General features: G+C 48.9%; 7 protein-coding genes across 7 annotated transcripts; 5 read left to right on the forward strand and 2 right to left on the reverse strand.

The window, feature by feature from the left end:
* Positions 1–540: 540 nt before the first annotated feature.
* BDW43DRAFT_311824 (uncharacterized protein) lies at positions 541–2186 on the reverse strand (the record flags this gene model as incomplete). Its single annotated transcript, XM_032047255.1, has 2 exons — positions 541–1687; positions 1735–2186. 2 exons carry the CDS (start codon positions 2184–2186, stop codon positions 541–543), a joined length of 1599 nt encoding a protein of 532 aa, XP_031899588.1.
* Positions 2187–2928: 742 nt separating this feature from the next.
* On the forward strand, positions 2929–5138 carry BDW43DRAFT_300818 (putative PHD finger domain protein; the record flags this gene model as incomplete). Its single annotated transcript, XM_032044959.1, has 2 exons — positions 2929–4944; positions 4998–5138. The coding sequence occupies 2 exons, from the start codon at positions 2929–2931 to the stop codon at positions 5136–5138; spliced, it is 2157 nt and encodes a 718-aa protein (XP_031899589.1).
* Positions 5139–5559: 421 nt separating this feature from the next.
* Positions 5560–7082, reverse strand: BDW43DRAFT_311826 (Gfo/Idh/MocA family protein; the record flags this gene model as incomplete). The annotated part of the gene is made up of 5 exons (XM_032047256.1): positions 5560–5824; positions 5886–5976; positions 6047–6745; positions 6815–6977; positions 7059–7082. The coding sequence occupies 5 exons, from the start codon at positions 7080–7082 to the stop codon at positions 5560–5562; spliced, it is 1242 nt and encodes a 413-aa protein (XP_031899590.1).
* Positions 7083–7921: 839 nt separating this feature from the next.
* BDW43DRAFT_320020 (dihydrodipicolinate synthase family protein) lies at positions 7922–8929 on the forward strand (the record flags this gene model as incomplete). The annotated part of the gene is made up of 1 exon (XM_032049003.1): positions 7922–8929. One exon carries the CDS (start codon positions 7922–7924, stop codon positions 8927–8929), a length of 1008 nt encoding a protein of 335 aa, XP_031899591.1.
* A 434-nt stretch (positions 8930–9363) lies between these two features.
* On the forward strand, positions 9364–11225 carry BDW43DRAFT_278479 (NAD(P)-dependent alcohol dehydrogenase). The gene is made up of 6 exons (XM_032042177.1): positions 9364–9710; positions 9779–9897; positions 9969–9996; positions 10061–10120; positions 10195–10236; positions 10292–11225. The coding sequence occupies exons 2-6, from the start codon at positions 9823–9825 to the stop codon at positions 11167–11169; spliced, it is 1083 nt and encodes a 360-aa protein (XP_031899592.1). The 5' UTR covers positions 9364–9710; positions 9779–9822; the 3' UTR covers positions 11170–11225.
* A 4292-nt stretch (positions 11226–15517) lies between these two features.
* BDW43DRAFT_278485 (uncharacterized protein) lies at positions 15518–17021 on the forward strand (the record flags this gene model as incomplete). Its single annotated transcript, XM_032042178.1, has 3 exons — positions 15518–15871; positions 15928–16196; positions 16257–17021. Coding segments are annotated over exons 1-3 (821 nt in total), but the record flags the coding sequence as incomplete, so codon positions are not given.
* Positions 17022–18516: 1495 nt separating this feature from the next.
* BDW43DRAFT_102817 (F-box/WD repeat-containing protein 2) lies at positions 18517–21233 on the forward strand. Its single transcript, XM_032037788.1, has 3 exons — positions 18517–18977; positions 19023–19875; positions 19924–21233. Exons 1-3 carry the CDS (start codon positions 18836–18838, stop codon positions 20894–20896), a joined length of 1968 nt encoding a protein of 655 aa, XP_031899594.1. The 5' UTR covers positions 18517–18835; the 3' UTR covers positions 20897–21233.
* Positions 21234–21303: the final 70 nt, after the last annotated feature.

The raw sequence follows: 21303 nt of genomic DNA on the forward strand, positions 1-21303 counted from the left end.
AGGGGAGGGGAAGTTCGACGTTAAGTATATTGGGGTTTGTGTTGCACGATGGTGGGGTTGTGATCTCATTGAGGGGTTGGGGGTTTGGGTTTATGTTTGTTTGTTTTGGGGTAGGTGGATGTTTTTGTTTTCACGGGACATATGTTCTTTTCGATGTATTATATACAGGTATTGTTAATTTTAGATGATAGTTTGCTTTATTACCTAGATTTCGTAGATAGATTTCGTAGAGAAAGTAAACCTGGCTTACTTTTTACGCCGTTGGTGAGGACAAATCAAGCTCTCCAGCATCACGCATTTGGCATATAAATCGTCGGCCTGCCTAGCCGATCTCGTGGGTCCACTTCTCCATGAATGAAAATATTTCTTTAATAAACACAATAAGCAAATTGGCATTTAAAGTTAAAGTTATCTGTCTTTCGTGCATTTCGACCACATTAAACTACTGCATTACCCCTGAAAATCATATAATTATAGAACTTTAACACAAGCATCGGCACCCTCGAGAAAAATATGACCTGTCATTATTTCCTCCACCCCTCATCGGCTATGTTCCAACATCATCTGGACCATCACTTCCATCGTGTACCGCGCATCGTTCCCCGCGTTATGCAGATGCCAGCCAATCATGTCGAATTCCTGGAGAATACCTCCTAGTTTACGCGTGGTTGTCTCGTTCCGGATAATTCGGAAGAAGTCCGCGGTGTCCACCGTATCTATGAACCCGGCGGTCCCTTCAGGCTTGCGTTCCATTCGTACACCAATCTGACGGAGATACCGCACGTCGCCGGTGGTTGCATGTCCAACGAGAACCAGATTACGCGGTGCATGTGACTCCCCCACCGTTGGCACTTGGAAGGAAGCCTGCACGGCAGCAACCAGATCATCGGTGGAGACCCATTCGCTGGCTCCGAAATCAAAGTTGTCCGGGCAGCCTATGACAAAGTCTCGGTTGACGTGGTGTGCATATTCTTCCACACGAAGATGCCGTGACTGGATCTTGGTCCTCCAATGATCTCCGTCGTCGCCGGGGGAAATGTCAACGAGATCTAAAGTGTCCAGAGTGGAGATGCCTACCTCCGTGATCTGTTTATGATGGTGCTCATTGGACTCCACATCGATACTAATGAACACGGGCTGGTGCCAGAAGGGGAACGGTACGGGCTTATCCATGCGCAAGGGTCGGGAGGGCCTTGGTTTCGGCTGCTGGTCTCTCCTCTCCTCCCAGGACATGTCGTCGATCATGTCGTTAATCTCATCTGAGCGTAGACCCAGGTAGCTCTGGGTTCGCCTGAGGCTATCAGCTAGTCGTTGCTGATTCTGGATGCGGAGTTGCTGCTTGGCTTTAGAAGGTTTCTTCCTGTTCCTAGTAGTTTCCCACGCGGTCTCTATCATTTGCTCAAAGGCTAGGAACTGCTCATCCATTCCAGACGAAGGACAGGTCCTGCCAGATGAGGCGGGGACCTGCGATTCCAAGCGGTCTTTGGTCTCCCGGCTGGTGCTTCTGCCTATGAATATAGGTTGAGGAAATCCTTCCTTGTGAAAGTTGAGAATCAGACCTTCATCCGAGAGGGCTAGGTTACATTGCAGGGCATGGTTGATCTCTTGGAAGAAATCTCGGACTTGGGAAGTGGGCACGAGAATGAGATGACAAAGACCTATCTGGGGTGGAAGTTTGATATAGTGCCTGCAATGTTAGATGTATGCTACGATTAAGGAACTTAAAGTACTCACAGATCCCAGCATCTGTTCCAAAATTTGCCTCCATCGAAGAATTGGTTGGCCAACCTCTGTGATAGTTCGCCTTTAACAAACTTGTAGGCGTATCTTGAAATTGTTAGAAGGGGAGAGAAACTCCCGTCGTGAGATCTATGGCTTTCTACAGAAGGGAGGGGGGTGTTGTGAGCTGGGATTGTCTGAGCCGCAGATTCAGGGCTTTCAGAAACAGCCTCGGTAGCGTTGCAAGGTGGCTTGTCCATGGTATCTGGCTCAGAGGACCATTTAAGTCTCTGATCTGGCCGTGGAATAGTAGAGTCCAAATGTCCCCAGCCAGTGTTTGCACTGTCGCCGATGTGTGGTACCTCTGACTTGGGCTGGATCTCCAGCACGGTCCGAAGTTGGGTATCGAGTTCCAACAATGATTCATCCTGGCTGAACAGCAGATTCAAGCGCTCCGCCTTTTCCATTGTTTGATATTGACTGGGATGCTCGATTAAACAAATAATGGAGAAGAGACGATGGAATGAAAATAATGTTCAGGAAGGAAGATTATATGGGCTGCCAGTTTGCGTATAAGGCAAACTGGCAGCACACGTGCCATGGGCAAGGCAACAGTATGACTTTGGCAGTGAGGATTCACCCTGATACTACAACAGGGATCGGAATTCCACTGCAAAATAATAGCTTTTACTATTGGATGATTTGGCAGTAGTGTCACTGTTTGAGCAATTATTCCCATATCTTTTGTGAAGTAGTGTAAAGTGAAGTGTAAAGTAATATGAATTCAATGTGATGCGTAACTATATATGTACGGGGAATAGAATACCTATAATTCTGTAGTATGTATATCTAGACAGACTAGGACGAATCCGGCAATGGGTCAGTACACCGGAGGAACGTTGTTCCCGGTCATTCCCCCAACCACCACAGGACCAATAAGCCTCGATGATGGGAAAGTCTAATCCGACCTGCCACGGAACTACGCCTCTCTATCTAATACCAAAATCTCTCTCGCTTTTCCTTCCATCCCTAGTCGGATTCACTGCGCCTATCTGCAGGCCCGGTCGGTCTGTCTCAATCTGACAGTCCATGTGTTTGCATTGAACTTCCCTCGATGGCCACGCCGTCACGTAAGGTGCCGTCATAAACAATAACATTCCAGCCGCGCTTTACGACTCTTCTCCTTCCACGCATTTGTTACTTTTCACCATGGCTGACTCCGACGACGATGCTGGTGGAGTCATCCTGGATGGCCCCTTTGACCCTGACGCCCAAGCTACCGTCACCGACTTCATCGATTATACCGAATACCTCCCTGCTGACATCATCCGCTCCCTCACTCTCATCCGCGGCTTGGACGAGCGCTACCTGGAAGCCACTCAAGACGTACATGAGCTCACCAAGACTTATGGACAACTTCCTGACTTACCTACCGACGGACGTCCGGATGCGCGCAAGTTGCGCAAGGACATCTCCTCTCACCTCGACCGCGCGGTCAATGCCCGCGAGTCCGCATACGCTGAGGCATGTCGCTTATATGATGTCGTCGATCGCCATTTCAATCGCCTAGACTGTATCAAACAGAAGCTGGAGGCTCTCCCCAAACCATCAACCGATCCTGGCCCGCCGCGGACCGTTCCCGCCACCAAGCGTGGCCGATCAATCAAGAAGCGTGATGAGGCGGCAGCGCCCACAACGCGCATAACTTTGCGTTTAGATAGCCATGACCACACGAAGCCGACCCTGAAATCCAGAACACGACGGTCAGTCCTCTCAGCGGAACATCTGGCCGGCCTGCATCCTGATTCCCCGATCGCCAGTACCGAGCATTCAGACGTGGAGGTAGAAACCAAAGCTGTACCATTAGGGTCGCCTGCAGAGCCAGCACATCCCCAAGGCCGGAAAGATAAACAAGGTAGGCGTTCGCGAACGTCACTAGGGACCCATGCACATAGCGGTATAGCGAATATATCGACAAGCAATGCCCTGGCGTTGCTCAAGCCACCTCCTGAAGATGCGAAGCCGGGTAGCGAGGACATGCCATGGTTGCGTCTGACAGAGTGGGAGATGACTAAACTGCGTAAGAAGATGAAGAAGAATGCCGTCTGGCAGCCCAGTGAGGTGATGATACATCGCGAATTAGCTCTACGAGGCCGTGGCTGGGAGGCTTATAGGGCCGCAAAGGCGCAATCTGAGGCGAACGGAGCTGAATTCATTGACTGTGATGATATCATGAACAACTATATCCCAGGCAAGTTGACTAAACGGAGTGAAGCGACCAAGGACACAGAAGGCACTTTCGAGACAAAGTTGAGCAACCGGGGGATGAAGCTCAACGAGGCGAAGAAGCTTAAGCGCGAAAACCAAGCGCGCGAGCAAGCGGCTGCCGCGGCGGCGGAGGCAGAAGCGGCCAAACGTCAGACGCAGGTAACCTCTCCTATCAAGGTCCCAGTCCCCAACGTTGATCACACTCAGGCTGGTAAACCAAGCAGAGCCGCGAAGAAAAGAAAACCAGACGAGAGCCCCGTCATGGAAACTACGGCCGTCCCTCTGGCTGATGCCGAAACACGGACTGCGCTGCGAAGTTCGTCAAAACGCCGTAAGACAAGCGACACGCCGATGGAATCAAGTGTTAGCGCCCCAAGTGCTTCAGCTACCACACCGTTAACCAACGTGCCCATAGCCGTTTCTGAAATACCCGAAACGAAGCCAACTCCCCCGCCGGCATCGCCTATCGTGTCTAAGCGCTCGGTCCCACCATCTGGAGCTGTGACTGCCCCACCTACCATAGAAGGTGCTACTTCAACTCCTCCCGTAACCCGACCCCCCTCCAGGCGCCGCTCTGCCGCCGCGTCGGCAGAGCCAGTCCCTTCGGTTGGACTCTTCACAGCAGGAAGGGAGCTTCGGCGAAAGAGCGCCACTCCTGCGCGCAAGACCCCTGTTCCAGATGTTTCTCGAGCAGCCAGCGTGAGTGCGCCTGTCCGCCGCAGGAAGCGACCCGCTCCTGGTCCCGTATCATCAGGACGGGACGGTGGCGCTGCAGTCAGCTACGGCCGCCGTAAGGCTAAACCCACAAAGAAACGAGTTCGCGAGCACGGACCGAAGGACGGCGATATCCGTATTGACGAAGATGGCGTTCTAGAGGAGATTGACCCTAATGAGCCTCGGTATTGCCTTTGCGGAGATGTGAGCTTCGGCACGATGATCTGCTGTGAAAGTAATGACGTATGTAACTTGACCTGCCTCTTGGAGTACCTGAAGCTAACTAAAACTCGTAGTGCGACAGAGAATGGTTCCACCTTGGTTGCGTCGGACTCTCTGAAGTTCCTAGTCGAACTGCCAAGTGGTATTGCCCAGAGTGTCGCGTGAAGCACAATAAGGGGACCGATGGGATTGTGAAGATCGGCTCTCGTCGGTAGCCTATTCCATTATCATGATGTTTCTTTGGGAAGATAATACTCGACCCGCCACCTGCTCCCCTGAGTTCATGAGACCACGACATCGCAGCTTTATTTGGAATTTTTGTGTCTCGTACTAATTCATATTGATTGACAGTTTCGCAGCATGGCGAAGTGGTGGACGGTGGAGTTTGGAGTAGACTTTTTTTGTTCTGACAGATACATGAGGGCCGGTGTCAATGGATTCACTTATTTGTGTTGCTCACATCTACGGATGCCAATCTGCAGTTCTACTGATATCCTTGCGCCTCTCTGGCGTGTTACATTTTCTTCTTTCCCTTCTACTTCTACAGACACTTAACTAAGGAGAACATCCAAAGTATCTCATTAACATTCATGGTTACACGTATCACATACAATATTGTAGCCCGAGAGACCCAAATCACTTCAACTCCCACTTCTCACCGTCGGAGATAATCTCCACAGGTCTCCTCTCGTCCAGCGAGATGCGTCCTGCATGCAGAATAGCTGTCGTTGCAATCGTGTTCTTGAGTGTCGGGAGAGGTCTGGCGTCAAGTTGGTCCAGCGTCACCCGGCCTTCATTGACTGCCGTTACGGCATCAATGAACTTCTCAAAGCTGATGTAGCCGTAGCCAGTTTGGCCACTGAAGTTGCCATCTTCATCTGGTGCGTAGCGCATGTAGAATCTACATTGCATTCATGCCCTGTTAGAGGTGGAAAGTTCTCGGTCGAAAAGTGATTACTTACGGGTTCACCCAGATCAAGCCCTCCTCATCTCCAGTGACATCGTAGCCACGCTTAGCCTGGTTAATACGGACCTCACCCTTTGATCCCATATCTGTAGCACGCCGTTAGTATTCCGGCCCTAGACCCGAAAAATAGAAGAAAAGAAAGGGAAGCAAACATACAATGGAAATACTGATTCGAATGCACGCCCGCCTTCTGCGGCGCCGTCCAACTAGCCGTGTAAACCCCCGTCGCAACCCGACTAGGGTCACTCCTCTTCCTCCACTCCACAAGCAACGTAATCGTATCCTCCGTCTCGTCCGCACACCCCAGCTCCACGGCCGTCCCCTTCGACGCCGAAGCAGTCACCTTCACCGGCGCATACTCCGGCACCATACTCTCGTTAATATCGATATGGTGCGAGTTCAAATAGTACGAGATATCGCTCTCCTTGCCCGCCCACGCCTTGAACGTTTTCAATTGGCTCTTGGGCTGGCTCATGTAACTATAGAAGTAATTGAAGTCGCCGAGAGAGCGGGCCTTGGCGCGCGCGTCCGAGTACGCCGGGTCGAAGCGCTTATGGTGCTCGATGAAGACGAAGACGTTGTTCTTGCGCGCCTCCTCGAGGAGCCTGAGGTGGTCGGAGAGGAGCTGCGTTGCGGGCTTGGTGATGAGAACGTGGATCTTGCGCTGGATGGCGTACAGCGCGATGGGGAAGTGGGTGGGGTCTGGTGTGAAGATTGTGATGGCTGAGCCAGGTTCCAGGGCGTCAATGGCTGCCTTGTAGGCGTCTGGGTCGGTTTGGTCGTCGGCTGGGAAGGAGGTGAAGGAGACGTCTAAGCCGTTGTAGGCTTCGGAGATGTTCTTTTGGAGGTGGTCGCCTGGTTGGGATTGGTCTTAGCATGGATTCGGTTCTGGAGATGGGGACTGGGGGCAGGGGGGGTGCGTACGGATTCCGGGGAATTTGCGGCCTGAGACGCCCACCATGCTTAGGTTGGAGACTTTGCCTCGGCGGCGCAGGTCGAAGAGTGTGAGGCCGACTACGCCGACTTTTTTGTCGGAGGTTGAGGCTGTTCCGCCTACGTAGCCTGTCGTGTACTCTCCTGTACCAACCTGTTTTTTTTGGGGGGGAGGAGGGTTAGCTTTTGGGGTCCCTCATGGTTAGAGAGGAGGGGTTTTGTAGGCTATACCTACCATCAAGACACTAGGAGGAGCCATTTTGCGATTGTTTTCTGGTCAATTGTAAACTTGGAGCCTTTGAACCTGAGGTAGTTACTAGTGGGGTAAGGGAAGGGAGAAAAATGGAAAAGAGAAAGAAGAAAAAGTCGCAGTCCATTCAATGACTTTTGTAGGCGAGCCGTTTAATGACGGAGGAATCTCCATCTACAGGATTGCCCGTTTGGGGAACCTCATTAGCCGATGGGGCACTTAATTTGTGCATTTATTATGGTCAGTTTGGTTTATACGAGGACCTTGTCAATCCTTTGGATTATTATGTGGTAAGAAAACGAGGAATTTCCCCTTCTATTAGGGTTATGTTTTGGTTTGACCTTACGATTGAGAATGAGGCCTTCTTGATATTTAGAAAACGAACTTATCTGCGATGCCATCATAGAAAATAACAGTTAACTGGGTTCGGTCATTGATTTCCCGAGCGACTTTCAATCCCGATTGGATTTCTTTCCACGACGGGACTGTTAAATCATCATTGGTGGGAAAATGTCTCTCCGGACAAAAGGCTGACGCTGGAGTGGATTAGGAAAGTGGGGGAGGTGGGGGGAAATCTTTCTATAATCAATGATCGCGGGGTAAAAACATCAGAGAACAATTAGCCGGAGGAGATGCCATGGATATATTAGTTGCCATCACTGGTGTACTGATCGCAGCGCCTTGGGCTTAGCTACGATCTCCTCCCATTGTTTCTTGGTGGCTTCAATTAGCTAGAAACGTGCCCTGTAATTTACCAGGTAAGGTGTTCAATGCTCATAGATGCTTCTCTATAGTTGCTAGTAAGAGTCGCAGAACTAACTAACATCTTGCAGAAGGAATCAATAGCGATGGCGTCCCGTACCCCCCTTCGTACCGGAGTTTACGCTCCTACCATGACCTTCTTCAATCCGGACACTGAAGAACTCGACACCCCAACCATCCGTCGTCATGCTGTCCGACTAGCCAAGGCCGGCCTGGTCGGTCTGGTCACCATGGGCTCCAACGGAGAAGCCGTTCATCTGACCCGCGAGGAGCGCAAGTCTGTTATCCGTGAGACGCGGTCTGCTCTGGTGGAGGCTGGCTTCTCCAATGTCCCCGTCATCACTGGAGCCAGCGAGAACAGCATTCGTGGCACAATCGAGCTGTGCAAAGAATCCGCCGAAGCCGGTGCGGAATATGTCCTCATCGTCCCTCCGAGCTACTATCGCTACGCAGTTGGTAATGATGAAACCATCTATAAGTACTTCACTGCGGTGGCAGATGGTTCTCCTCTGCCGGTGATCCTGTACAACTACCCCGGTGCTGTGGCCGGAATCGACATGGACTCGGATCTGATCATCCGCATCTCGCAACATCCTAATATCGTGGGCACCAAATTCACCTGCGCCAACACAGGCAAATTAACTCGTGTCGCGACCGCTCTCAACGCCATCATGCCCAAATCGCCTCTGACACCCCACCGCAAGAATGCATCGACCAAGAAAGTTGAAAACCATCCCTATGTAGCCTTTGGTGGCATTGCGGACTTTACCCTACAGACCTTAGTATCAGGTGGTTCCGCCATCCTGGCCGGTGGTGCCAATGTTCTTCCCCGACTGTGTGTGCAGATTTTCAATCTTTGGAGCGCTGGTCGCTTTACAGAGGCTATGGAAGCCCAGCAGCTGCTGAGCGCCGCCGATTGGGTTCTCACCAAGACTGCCATCCCGGGCACCAAGGGTGCCATCCAGTCGTATTATGGCTACGGTGGCTATCCTCGTCGGCCTTTAGAACGGTTGAGCGAGGTTCAAACTCAAGCCGTGGCCGATGGAATTAAAGGAGCTATGGAGGTGGAGCGGTCGTTGCCGGATATTGCATAGTTAACTTCACTTGTACATAGCCCTTTGTGAAGAATAAACTGTTGGAAAGATTGAACTAGTAGAATGCTTGGCTGCGGCTGGTGCGGCCTACTTCTGGCCGTCAATATTAGAAATTTTGATATAAGTTGAGAATTCGACTGGTACATAAAATTATCTTAACCGAATTCTTAGAACGGGCCTTCGGACGGAATGCCGGTCCCTCTTCTAGCCAAAAGTTGCCCCCACGCCAAAATTACTCCAACCTAAACATCTCACTGGTGGACAAACTCCATCGGATGGAAGTTACTAACTCTTTGGTGGGATGTACAATAGTGGCTACCACTATTCTTTAGTAAGGGTGTCTAGATGAACTCTTGTAATACTAATGAGGGGTAAAAAAAAAAAAAAGGAAGTAGAACAACTGCATACCATGCTCCAATGATGCTTCGTGTCTTGCATACAGTCCAACCTAAGGTATAGTGTATTGCGGTCTAATAGATACAATTATACATCGACATGAATATTTGCTCGAAATTCTTGAAGCGGACTTGTCTGGTGCGGCAGTTAATGTAAACAAAGCCGTATAGGTCTCTTCAATCCAATCCCATGAGCATCGATTATCTACTAGCAGTATTTCAGTCGCTCAATCTGCTGCAGGCAGTGAAATTCTCCGTGTCATAGAGTGCCCAATCCTGCCAACTCGTCTGAGCATGATAATACCCACTGTGGTTGCAAACACGAGCAGTGAGCGCATGGCTCCGCAGTTCTGTCAGGTTGCTGGCGTGGGGACCAAATTATAAAGGTGGGCTTCGTCCTTGGTAGGGGCGGTCCTTCTCCCTCCCTGCTCCCACCATCTCTGACCATACATAGTCAGGTGTTTTCTTTTCCACCAAAACTCGATCAGTATCAACAAGATGCCTTATCCCGAGGAAGCTGAAGGCTTTCAGGTCGATGGACCTGATACCTATACCGACTTCCACAAGCGATTTGTACGTGCTGACCGTTCCCCTTCCCCTTCCCGTATTGCTCGACACAAGTCTAACGATACCGTCGTACGCAGTTCAAGTTGAAGCCATTCGGCGACTATGGTATGTTGGAACCGTCTTTGATACACCCATGAGCTGGCGCAACTGACCAACTTTTTTGGGATAGACGTCGACATCAAAATTGAGGCTTGCGGTGTTTGCGGAAGTGATCTGCACACCATCAGCGGTTTGTTCCTCGTCATCTGCCAGTATTCCCTTTAGCGCCCTCAGCAGTAACTAAAGCGGCATCTTTTGCGATAGGCGGTTGGGGAGAGCAGAGGTTCCCTCTTTGCGTGGGCCATGGTAAGTGTTATCTTTCTCGACCTCGTGAGCCTTTTAACGCGTTCACCTCCGATAGAAATCATTGGCCGAGCAATTCGAGTCGGACCGAAGGTCACATTGATCCAAGAAGGCCAACGTGTCGGCGTTGGTGCCCAGTCATACTCCTGTGGCGAGTGCAAGCAATGCAAGAATGGCAACGAGACCTACTGCCCCGTCCTCATGATCGACACCTACGGCACTGAGTGGCCCGAGACTGGTATCGTCAGCCAAGGCGGATACTCCTCACATGTGCGCACCCACGAGCACTGGGTGTTCCCCATTCCCGAGCAGCTGGAGTCCAACCTCGTCGCCCCAATGCTCTGTGCCGGTCTGACCGCATATTCGCCTCTGGTCCGCAATGGCGCCGGACCTGGCAAGAAGGTAGGAATTGTGGGACTGGGCGGCATCGGCCACTTTGGGATCATGTTTGCCAAAGCCCTAGGAGCGGAGACCTGGGCCATTTCCCGGTCTCGTGCCAAGGAGGCGGATGCACGAGAGCTGGGGGCAGATGGATACATTGCTACCGCGGAGGAAGGTTGGGAGAAGGATCACTTGTGCTCGTTTGATTTGGTCATCAATTGCGCTAGCTCTTCCCAGGGCTTCGACTTGGCCAAGTACTTGTCCATCATGGATGTCCATGGTCGCTGGATCAGCGTGGGACTTCCCGAAGAAGAAGGTCAAGTCATCAAAGCACAGAACCTGATCGCGAACGGAGTATTGATCGGGGCAAGTCACTTGGGCAGTCGGCGGGAGATGCTAGACATGCTCCAGTTGGCAGCTGACAAGGGTCTCAGGGGATGGGTTGAGGAGCTGCAGATTGGTGAGGAGGGACTCAAGGAGGCGATGATGCGAATGAAGAAGGGGGATGTTCATTATCGCTTTACTCTGACAGGATACGATAAGGTGTTCGGTTAAAGGTTGATGCACTCTATAAAGCCAGACATGAGAAAGATTGACGCAGAAGAAAGAAAGAAAGAAAGAGTTGAATGTTTTTACTGCTAAGAAAGGTGGGAGAGCATGTAGTAGAGGGGGATGGTCATCGAACCCCCAAGGTCCTTACCCAACTTATCATGCGGATTTAATGCAAGCTAAGCATTAGTAAATATATCAGCCAACCATTCATTATCTCCGATATGTAAGTATCCCCATGTTTTACCCTGTAGTCATTCTCCCGTTTGTGACAATGCCCGGGACTTAGTCTTCACAATATATGTTGAGTAATGAGCCCAATATGGCACATGATCCTTCTAGGGACTATCATACCAGCCCCAAGCCATCGACTAACTATCATGACAATTGCCAGAGCATACCTAAATTTGGATCAATATTGCTTGTCCAACTACCATCAGGGGCCAGAACAGGATGTGTTCGGAATTGAAGCTGTTGAAGCCACCGGTCAGAGGCGTAATAGCCGCAGTAATGGTCAAGCTCTCTGTCGGATCCTTCGTAGTGATGGAGCTGGACTTGCACCTGTTGCATCGGACAGAGTGTAAGCGTCCATGGAGGATGAAGTGCTGGTTATTGCCGGAGTGGTTATAAATTTCGTCCTTGTTGATATAGATGATTTAGAATGAGTGATAGTTGATGTTGAGCTTGTCTTGATAGCGGTCGTAGTCGTGGTCGTGGCTAGATTAGACTCTACAGGGTTTGGCGTGCTCGTCAATGAGTGTGTGCTTGATGGAACTTCAGGGTCGCTGCTGTTGTCGCTTTCATCGCATGTGTAGCCCCATTTACACTAGTAAATATCAGCCGAGGCTAAATCAAGAAGACGAAAAGAACTACACAGCGTGTCTTGGAATATTTATACCCATAATCACACTATTGGCATCACCACCGCATGTCGATATTTTTAGGAAGGCAACAAGGACTTACATAATACCCATCACCACAACACTCCGCGCTAAATGGAGCGCAGCGGTCACGGCATGGCTGTTCAGTATACATCTCACAGCACTGGGGTAGCCCCGTGCTATCCTTTCATCATCTCAACAAAGCTTCCCAGCGCCACAGCATCGGAGCCACAGCAGAAATAGGTGCAGCATCCACCACGATCACATTCCGTCTGTCCATATCCACAGCTAAGATATCTTGGGCCTAATATGGATCCATCGGCTAGAGAGGCGGTCGCATTTCTGGGAGGCGAGTATCGCCCGGTCAGGAATGGTTTGGCAATCTCATCAGACCTGCTAGTTACGGTCCGGGCCACGGTGATTGCCAGGGCCAACACAAGGAATAAAAGCTAAGCCATGGGACTCGTCTTTTGTGTTGTTCTCATCCCTACGCCTTGGGTGTGCTGCCCTGGGTTTATAACACTTTTACCTGTCCCCACATTTGGGGCCCATCGAATGTGAGGTACTCCAACGGCCGGACAACCGCATGCAACGCCAGACCGGATTAAATACTTGATTGGGGCCTTTCCTCACACCCAAACACGAGAAGCTGTCATGGCAAAAGGGCGGGGTTTGGAGTCTTCGTGACTCGGTGTCTCAGCTTCTGCTACTCTTAAATCGATGTAGAAGTGCAGTTTGCGGTGACAGCTCCAGGTGTTACAATAGACCCATTTAGGGCTGAGTTGCCTAATGTAGGCGATAGGGTATCAGAGCGGGCATGGCTCTGAGACGCAGATAATAGCTTTCGGATGATTCCACTTTAACTGAATATCTTAAGCAGCTATAGCCAGAATGGAAGATCTATAACGTTGCTGCAGGTCAAGCTTACTACGTCTCGTATAGACTTTTTCATAGCTAATGCTGACAAGTCTTTGGCATCCAGTAGATACCCTGGGTTATCACTTGAATATGCTATCCATCTGGTGAATGTCCGCGACTAGATGAATAACCCAGGGAAATAAGATTGAAATTGTCCCCTTAGGATGTATCCAAAATGAGAACATTAGATCTTCTCATCCGACCATCTAACTTGATAATTACCGATACATGGTAACAGGTACCGCTTCAGGTCCAGTATTGGCAACAGACACTCTTAGAGGGTGGACAATGTCATTGACAATGCTGACTTAGACATATACGTGTCCACGATCTAATAACGAATAGACTTTGAATAGCTTCCCCACGAGCAGGCCAAGACCACGATCACAATGTCCATAAGGAGTATTAACACCACAGTGAACATCGTGCATGTCGGTGTTTTGGAAGTTTGTAGTTGGACGGAGCTCGATGTTGCAACAGCTGACGACACAGCCTTGTCTGTAGTTGCCGGGGCAGCCATGTCTGCCGACGAGTATGTATCAGTCTCTTCGGACGCAATCCTTTCCTTAGGGCATGACATACTGCGCGCGTGAAACCTCTTCAGCAAAATAAAAAGGAATGGTTTTGACAGATTCCAATATTAGTAAAAGGAACTTGAAGAAAGGGTAGAAAGACCTCAGCGTGTGCTTCCATTGTTCCCAGCTCTCTACCTGCTGATATTGGGCTTCATCGGGGCAGTTCAACCAGAACTTGTATATCAGTTTCGTATTTCTCGTAATGCAATTCGAGGTTTAAGTCCAACCCACGACGCAGTCTGGCCTCTCTGTGCCCCTTTCCTTCTCTGTTTCTAACCTCGAACCTGCAGCGCCAAGAGGTCATATCCACTCCAAGTGGCAGCCCTAAGGTTGTTTACTTTAGTGACGCTACAATATCCACCAAGGGTTCCGAGAACAAGGCTGGAAGGGAAGAGCTTTAGTTTTGACAAATCGCGGAATAGCTCTACATTAAGATCTTCTCCAAAGTATCTATATTATGTCAAAACACCTTCTTTCGGCAGTCGGATCGCCGGGGTACATTTGATCGTCTGTCAACAGACTTTAGTCCTCCGCAATCCACCATGCGTTCTCTCTTCATTGGCGCATTCTTAGCTTTCGGCCTTTATGCCTCTTTCGTCCGCTTGGCAGAGCGAAGTCAAAAAAGAACTTCGGGCGGTCGGACCAGCGATTCTCTAAAGTGAACATGTCAATTGCCACTCTGGGCCCGGCACAATTTACGTAACAAAGGTGCAGCTATCCAAGTCCTGGACACGGGGGTATTACTTCATCTGCGTTAAGTTAGGAGAATGCATCAACTTGAACGGTGCGGTCAACTAGTACCTGTTTCCCTGGGTTGATTTGCTTGTCTTGCGCGGCTCTTGACGTCCGCGGATATTCTCCGCCGTCAAGATCCAGTTGTCGTTAGAATAACCTTACCTTAGGCAAACTTTAGCAATGGAAGAATCAAGGTACCTACCAATATCTGAAATAATTTCAAGATCCTCCAGGAATATTTCGAAGTTTCCGTTATAATAACATACTCTTTAGGCTAGGTCAGTTGCACGCTGTGAGATAACGGCTCCAGAATTAGATGTTCTTCGTAAATACATAAACCTAGCTGAGAATGTGGTACGTTGTATTTTTTTTTTAGTATCAAGCTCTTACTATCTTAATTCACACTTGATCCGTGGGTCAAGGAGTGCTACGATATAGTGGATATTCTGCTCATCTACGTTGCTGCGGGGTTACAGTTTCTTGTATTTCTTCAACCCCGCCGCAACGACCTCGGAGATATCGTCCGTAAGGAAGAGACTGTCTCCTTTGTTGGAAGTTCCTCGCAAATAGTCAAAGAGTCCATAAGAAAAGCTCATGTTCGACGCAAGCTAAGGCCTGACCTTGGAAACTTCCAGTGCAAGTCATCAAAGCGCTTCGGGACTGCTGTAATCTGTTTCAACCTTGTCCAAGAGATGGAAAGAAACGGCACGTCTGGAAATAGGTCCAGGACCTAATCAATCTCCTCAGACTGTCAAAGCACTCTGATTTGACGTTCATTTCAGTACGGCTTGTGATTAGACCAAAAATATACTAACCTAATACCTAGACCTCGCCATAACCCAGCAAATACTTGCCATGTTACAGGTATCACGCCAGCGGTTTCTGGTCATGCATCCTGTTTTCCTATAACGCTGCCTATAATTAACAGTCCCTGTAAATAATAATCTCAACAAGAGCTTCTAGCCACTGGTCTCCGAAGATATGTGCTTGAATTGGACGCTTCATTTAGTTTCTTCTTTCCGACTGGCCCGTCCGGCGCTTAGACACATATATAATACATGAACTGTTACATTCCTAGATAGAGAATTATTTCTGATAGGCCTTTCTCCTCTCATGGCACGGTAAACATCCAGTAGTTACAAGTCTGCCTTGCGCCACCGGTTACAAGGCTGGCGCATGGGACTCCCATATAAGATCCCCCGCCCTATTTTTTCCATTCCCCGCCTGCTCAGTAACAATCATCCTAGACTCCAGTCGACCTCCCTAAGTAGAAGCGAAATATGGGATCATCACCGCGACTAGCAACAGTTTACGATCTGGACGAAAATGACAACCCCATTTTGCATAGCAAACGGACCGCGAGTCGAGTATCCAAAGCGACATCTAATCCCCAGTTCCAGTCCAGAGGTAAAGGTAGCCGTTCCACATCCCAAGGATGCATCTTCGGCAAGTTGAGTTGCAAGGGCCCACTCAAGGAGATGGTGGCAGCCTACAGCCGCGGTCGAGAACATCCCCTCACTATCTTTACTAGAAGTCAGGACATCAGTCGAGAACGTAACGAGGTACCGGGGTACCCGTTTAGAAAAATCGTTTTTACTGGTATGTAAATCGATCCGCTCGTTATTGGTGAAGCAAGCGAAATGACGGGCATGCAGACGGGACGGAAATCTTAAATCCAGATGCGATGTATGATCGGGGCAGATTTGTCTGCTTGACGGCTTTCATCCCTAAGAAAGAGGAGAACTGTGCGGATCCAAGGATCTATGTAGAGCAGAGGGTTTATGAAGGCGGACAGGAGAAGATTATGGTCCTTGAGCTAGATCTTGGCGGTAGAGTCCAGATTGACATGGAGTATGTGTTTCCGGGCTGCGGTGACGAACATATCAATCTGGGAAAGCGTGACCTGAGACTCCATATCAGATCGGTAAGCTCCGCTTGCATACAGGTATGAGTGCTTTGATGAAGACAGCTAAGCCAAGATTAGCTGGAGCAAGAAGTCTTTGATAGCTACATGCTCCGCGCAAATTACTATGGCTATGACACCAATGACTATGTTTATCTTAACAGGCAGACCATTTCACATGGGCTGTCCTATGCACCTCGATCGAATGGGGAAGTAGTACCCTACAAACTATGCATTAGCGCCCAGGATCTACGAATTCTCCTCGATGCAAAGAGAAAAAATCAATTGCCGGCTGGCTCATTCCTACTCGATAGGATAGAGCTGCTTGAACTACGTTTCACTGGACTCGGGGAGCGCACAGGAGACAATACATACGCAGGTGACCTCTTTGTCCGGGTGATGTACAGTCCCTAAAGGCAGGCTTTTGTGCAGTTGCAATATGTAGAGCTTTTCTGTGGCTAGATGGTTTTATCACTCTACTTTTGCATAGGTAGGAAGACCCTTCCAAAAGCGGCTTTAGGCGCGAAGAGCAGAGTTTCGATTATGAGTCCATTCCGTCCATACTGAGTGACAGTGTGCTAATCTCTGGTGCGCACCATAAAATACAATTACAACAAACGAAGCCCGATTTCTGGCCGTGCGTCTGCCATGTAGATGGTTTCTCTGCTTCCTCAGCAAGTAGCGAGCAATCAATCTTTTCAGCCTCGCCAAATTTCACCTTTCTGTAGTTGAAAGTCTCCGCGAAAGATGTCTTTGCACCCCTTCATTCTCATATCTTCTCGTTCCTGCTAAATATCTCATCTTACTTCAGCTGCTACGAAAGGGCCGTTAGCAGTAACATTATAATATCAATCACTCTCTCATATTTCAAAGCAGGTTTAGGTGGCCTATCTCAACCATTAGCTAAACAACTAAGCTGTGGAATTGTATTCATGTTGGATATATATCCATTAGGCTAGTGCGGAGATGTAGCGGACAGAAATTTTGTAATATATTTTCTAGTTACCTTCGTTCCATGGACTGTAGAATATGATTAACGGCCTATGACATCTTAGTACAGTTCAATTCATATATCCATTCGGGAGAAGAGCACAATTGTAGAAACTATAGTCTAGAATATTAGTTTACTACTGATGTCTACTAAGGCATATTGGTGATTTTAAATTAGAGGATAAGTCGATACCATTATATAGCTGCAAGCTGTTATATCTGGAGCCAATTATATATACTTTTAAGGGTATAGAAGTGAGCAAAGTAAATATAAAAAGCGTATGTTCAAAAATAAGGTAGGTTGATATTAAAACCATGAGATTAGAATATCCAATAAGAAATTATAAACTATCCATTAAGTGTTAAAATAACGTGTCTTATTTTAATTGACGATCAGTTGGCACTTGACAGCACACTGACAGTGCCCAACGACACGAGTGGATCATGGTAAGGATTTGCGAAACCCCACGGGGGCGGAACGCGGATTTCTTGCACAGGCCTAGATTTCGGATGGAGTTGATGATGGAAAAGATACTGTGTACTAAAGGGAGTTCTGTACAGTACCAGTACTCAGTAACCAAGTTAAACTCCTGAAACAATCTGACTGTAAGTGACACCCACTCAATTGACCTGTTCCTTACTGGAATTGTTCATGCATTCAGAGTACTGATAATGTATTTGTTCCCAAGAAATTGTCCGGCTGACTTGTCAGACTGAGTTGGAGTCCCGAAATAGTAACCTCTCTCTCTCCCCAAAATTTTGTTTTCCTTTTTTTTTATTTTCCCTTTTTTGACCTTGTCCAAGTAAGGCATTGGGATTGACTTTGGAATTTACGTGAAATTACGGGGGAAGAAAGAGAAACTTGAACCTTCGAAGAGGGAAAAATTTTCTCTCTGAATTTTCTCTTTTCGCATTAAGGGTGAAAAGGTTTCCGCCACCAAGACCTTAAAGGTCAGGGGCAAAGGCTTTGTGTGGTACGGAGTATGGATTCTGGTCAAAATGGGGCATTGATAAACTTTTCCTTCTTCCATAAATGTAATTTCATTCGCCTCCAATGACACCCAATCAAGTTGCTTGCATTCATTAAATTGGGGCTGATCAGGCTGGGGGCAAATGTTATTTTATTTTTTTCCCTTCTTTCTTGTGGAGATCTCACCGCCTGCTGATAAGTAAGTTTTTCTCCCTTTTCTCTCCTCCTGACGTCTTTTCCTGGTCAGCATTCCGTTTTTTTATTATTTTTTTTTCCCTATTTCCTTTCTGTTCTCATTCTTTTTCTTAGACTTGCTAGATCTTCATCTTTTTGGTCCTTTCTCTCACTTTCTCTTTTGGTGTTAGAAAATCCTTTATCGCTTTCTTTGTTTCTTCAGGGTGTCGGTGTTTCTTATCAGGAGTTAAATTGTTCAAAGCGGACCATTATTTTTTTTTTTGTTTCCCTTGCCTACATCATTCAGCCCTCCATAGTTTGTCTGTTACAGATTATCCGCGGAAGAGTCCACAGACGCTTCGCTGCATAACTTATCGCCGATTTCACATTTCCCCTTGCTGCTCCCTGGAACTGTGTCTCAACACTCGTGAAAAGGGAGGCCCCTAGTGTCGATATATAGTTGATCTGCGGAGCTCCCGATACGACCTGCATTATCTCTCCCACGACATCTTTGCCTTACAACACCATGTCACCACGTGAGGCTTCTTCCATTCCCTCCCGGCGACGTCCTTCCCTATCCTTCAGACCTCGACCTCGGACAGCTACCTCGTCGACTCACCAGACGACCGCACTGGAAAACGACGTATGGGGCGGGGTGTCAGATGTTGATGAGCAGGGGCAGGTCTTGGAAGAAATGAATCATTTCCCCGAACCTGCCCCTCGGCGCCGGGAAGCGAAAAGCTTTTCCAGCCTGCGCCATCCCGTCGATGGCCTGCGTGCCCTAGGCCGTCGCTTATCGGTATCGATCCGTAACAAGTCTTCCAGGCATTGCGCCCACCATCATCAAGATGAACCGGATGATGTGAGCCATGAACAAGAATTCATGCCGAGCAATAGGCATTCCTGGTGCAAAGGCAGTAGTATCAATTGTCGGACATCCCATAGCAGTGTGTCGGCACTGCATGGCTTTTACGCACCACCTATGTCTCCCCGAGCACCGATTCCAGGCGGTGGTTTGGAGCCCCCTGTTCTCCCTGACGATATATATGCAGGCGCGGCGGCTCGGGCGGCAGCGGCAGCTCAGAACGAATTGGCAAGGGTCGAGAGGGATGGTGCGAAATATTCCGACACGAGGCTGACGAGGGACTCAGAGAGCGGCATTGGCATTGACCTGCGCGACCGCTCCGAACTCTCTGATTCCGAACCAGCTATTCTACGCTTGGATCCGGTGATTTATCTACCACCGGAGGTCATGTCACATGTCTTTACTTATCTCGACCCTCAGTCTCTCATGCAATGTGAAATGGTCTCTCGTACTTGGAGTGAGCAGGCATCCTCCCGGCATATTTGGAGACATGTGTTCCGCCACACCTATGGACACCGCCACCCTGGCGGGATCCCGAAGAAAAACCGATCCGCTGGCTTAGGCAAGACTCTACCTGACCAAGACTGGAAGAGAATGTTTCTTGTTCGACGTGCTTTAGAGAATCGGTGGAAGGAAGGCAAGGCCGCTGCTATCTATCTCCACGGACACAAGGATAGTGTGTACTGTGCCCAGTTTGATGAGTATGTAATTCAATAAGCAGATCGTTGTCACCAACTCACCGCTTGCAGGGACAAAATCATTACTGGGTCTCGTGATCGGACCATCAGAGTGTGGGATGCTCATTATCCCTGGCCGTGCCGCAAAATCATTGGACCCCCTCCAGGAGATGTTGCTGGTATTGGCCCGGTAAATAATTCATCCCAGCAATCATCTGGGAAGCCGCCTTTTCTCACAATTTGCCCTCCTCCCACGCTTTCCGCAGGGATTACTACCCCCGTCGAGCAAACCTCCGAATACCATAGTGCTTCCGTCCTTTGCCTTCAATTCGACGACGAGATTATGGTCACGGGATCATCTGACTATACCTGCATTGTTTGGGATATTCAGAATGACTACAAGCCCATTCGGCGCCTCGAAGGACATCGGGCAGGTGTGCTTGATGTGTGCCTTGATAGCCGATATATTGTCTCTTGTTCGAAAGATACTACCGTTTGTGTGTGGGATCGGCATACCGGGGCTCTTATTAAGAGGCTTGTTGGGCACCGGGGTCCCGTCAATGCAGTCCAGCTACGGGGCGACTTGATTGTCTCTGCGAGCGGAGATGGGGTCGCGAAGTTGTGGAACATCACGTCCGGACACTGTGTCAAGGAATTTCACAGCAAAGACCGCGGACTTGCATGCGTTGAGTTTAGCGACGATGCAAGGACCATTCTCACCGGTGGCAATGACCAAGTTATCTATCAGTTTGATGCAAACACCGGTGAGATGGTCAATGAGCTGAAAGGTCACGTTGGGCTTGTCCGATCTCTGCATCTGGACAGTGTGGGCCAGAGAATTGTTAGTGGCAGTTATGATATGAGCGTGAAGGTTTTTGATGCGGAGACCGGAGAGTTGTCGATTGACCTACCGGGCTGGACCACCAGCTGGATGCTAAGCGTGAAGTCTGACTATCGACGTATTGTGGCCACGAGCCAGGATTCTCGAGCCGTCATCATGGATTTTGGATATGGATTAGATGGCATTGAATTATTAGAGGGATAAAAAGGAAACAGCCCTAGACGAATACTTGCTATTTATCTGCTCTATCGCAGAAAAAGTTCTGGTTTTATGGGAGTTCATACGAGTACTTATTCAGGATATCTAGGGTCCTTTGCTTTGATTTGTTTCTTTTGCTCCAGTTGGTTGCACTTCTAGTTGGATATAATATTTTGTGGATATACGTTGGACAGCGATAGAGCGTTGCTACTCGAAAGATTTCTTTTGCTTTCTCACTTTGGGATTATTAATTGAACTTAGTCTCCTGCCTAAAAATGGTCCGTACCGTCCCTGTAGTACCCGATAAACTCGTCTTTCCCGTCACAACGGCGCCGTCGATCAACAATTACCTCCTACTTGGGTGGATATCATGGATCCATCATATATTTGCCTGAGGAATCAATTGTTTCTCG

This window comes from Aspergillus alliaceus (genome assembly GCF_009176365.1).
Source record: "Aspergillus alliaceus strain CBS 536.65 unplaced genomic scaffold BDW43scaffold_26, whole genome shotgun sequence".
NCBI lineage: Eukaryota > Fungi > Ascomycota > Eurotiomycetes > Eurotiales > Aspergillaceae > Aspergillus > Aspergillus alliaceus.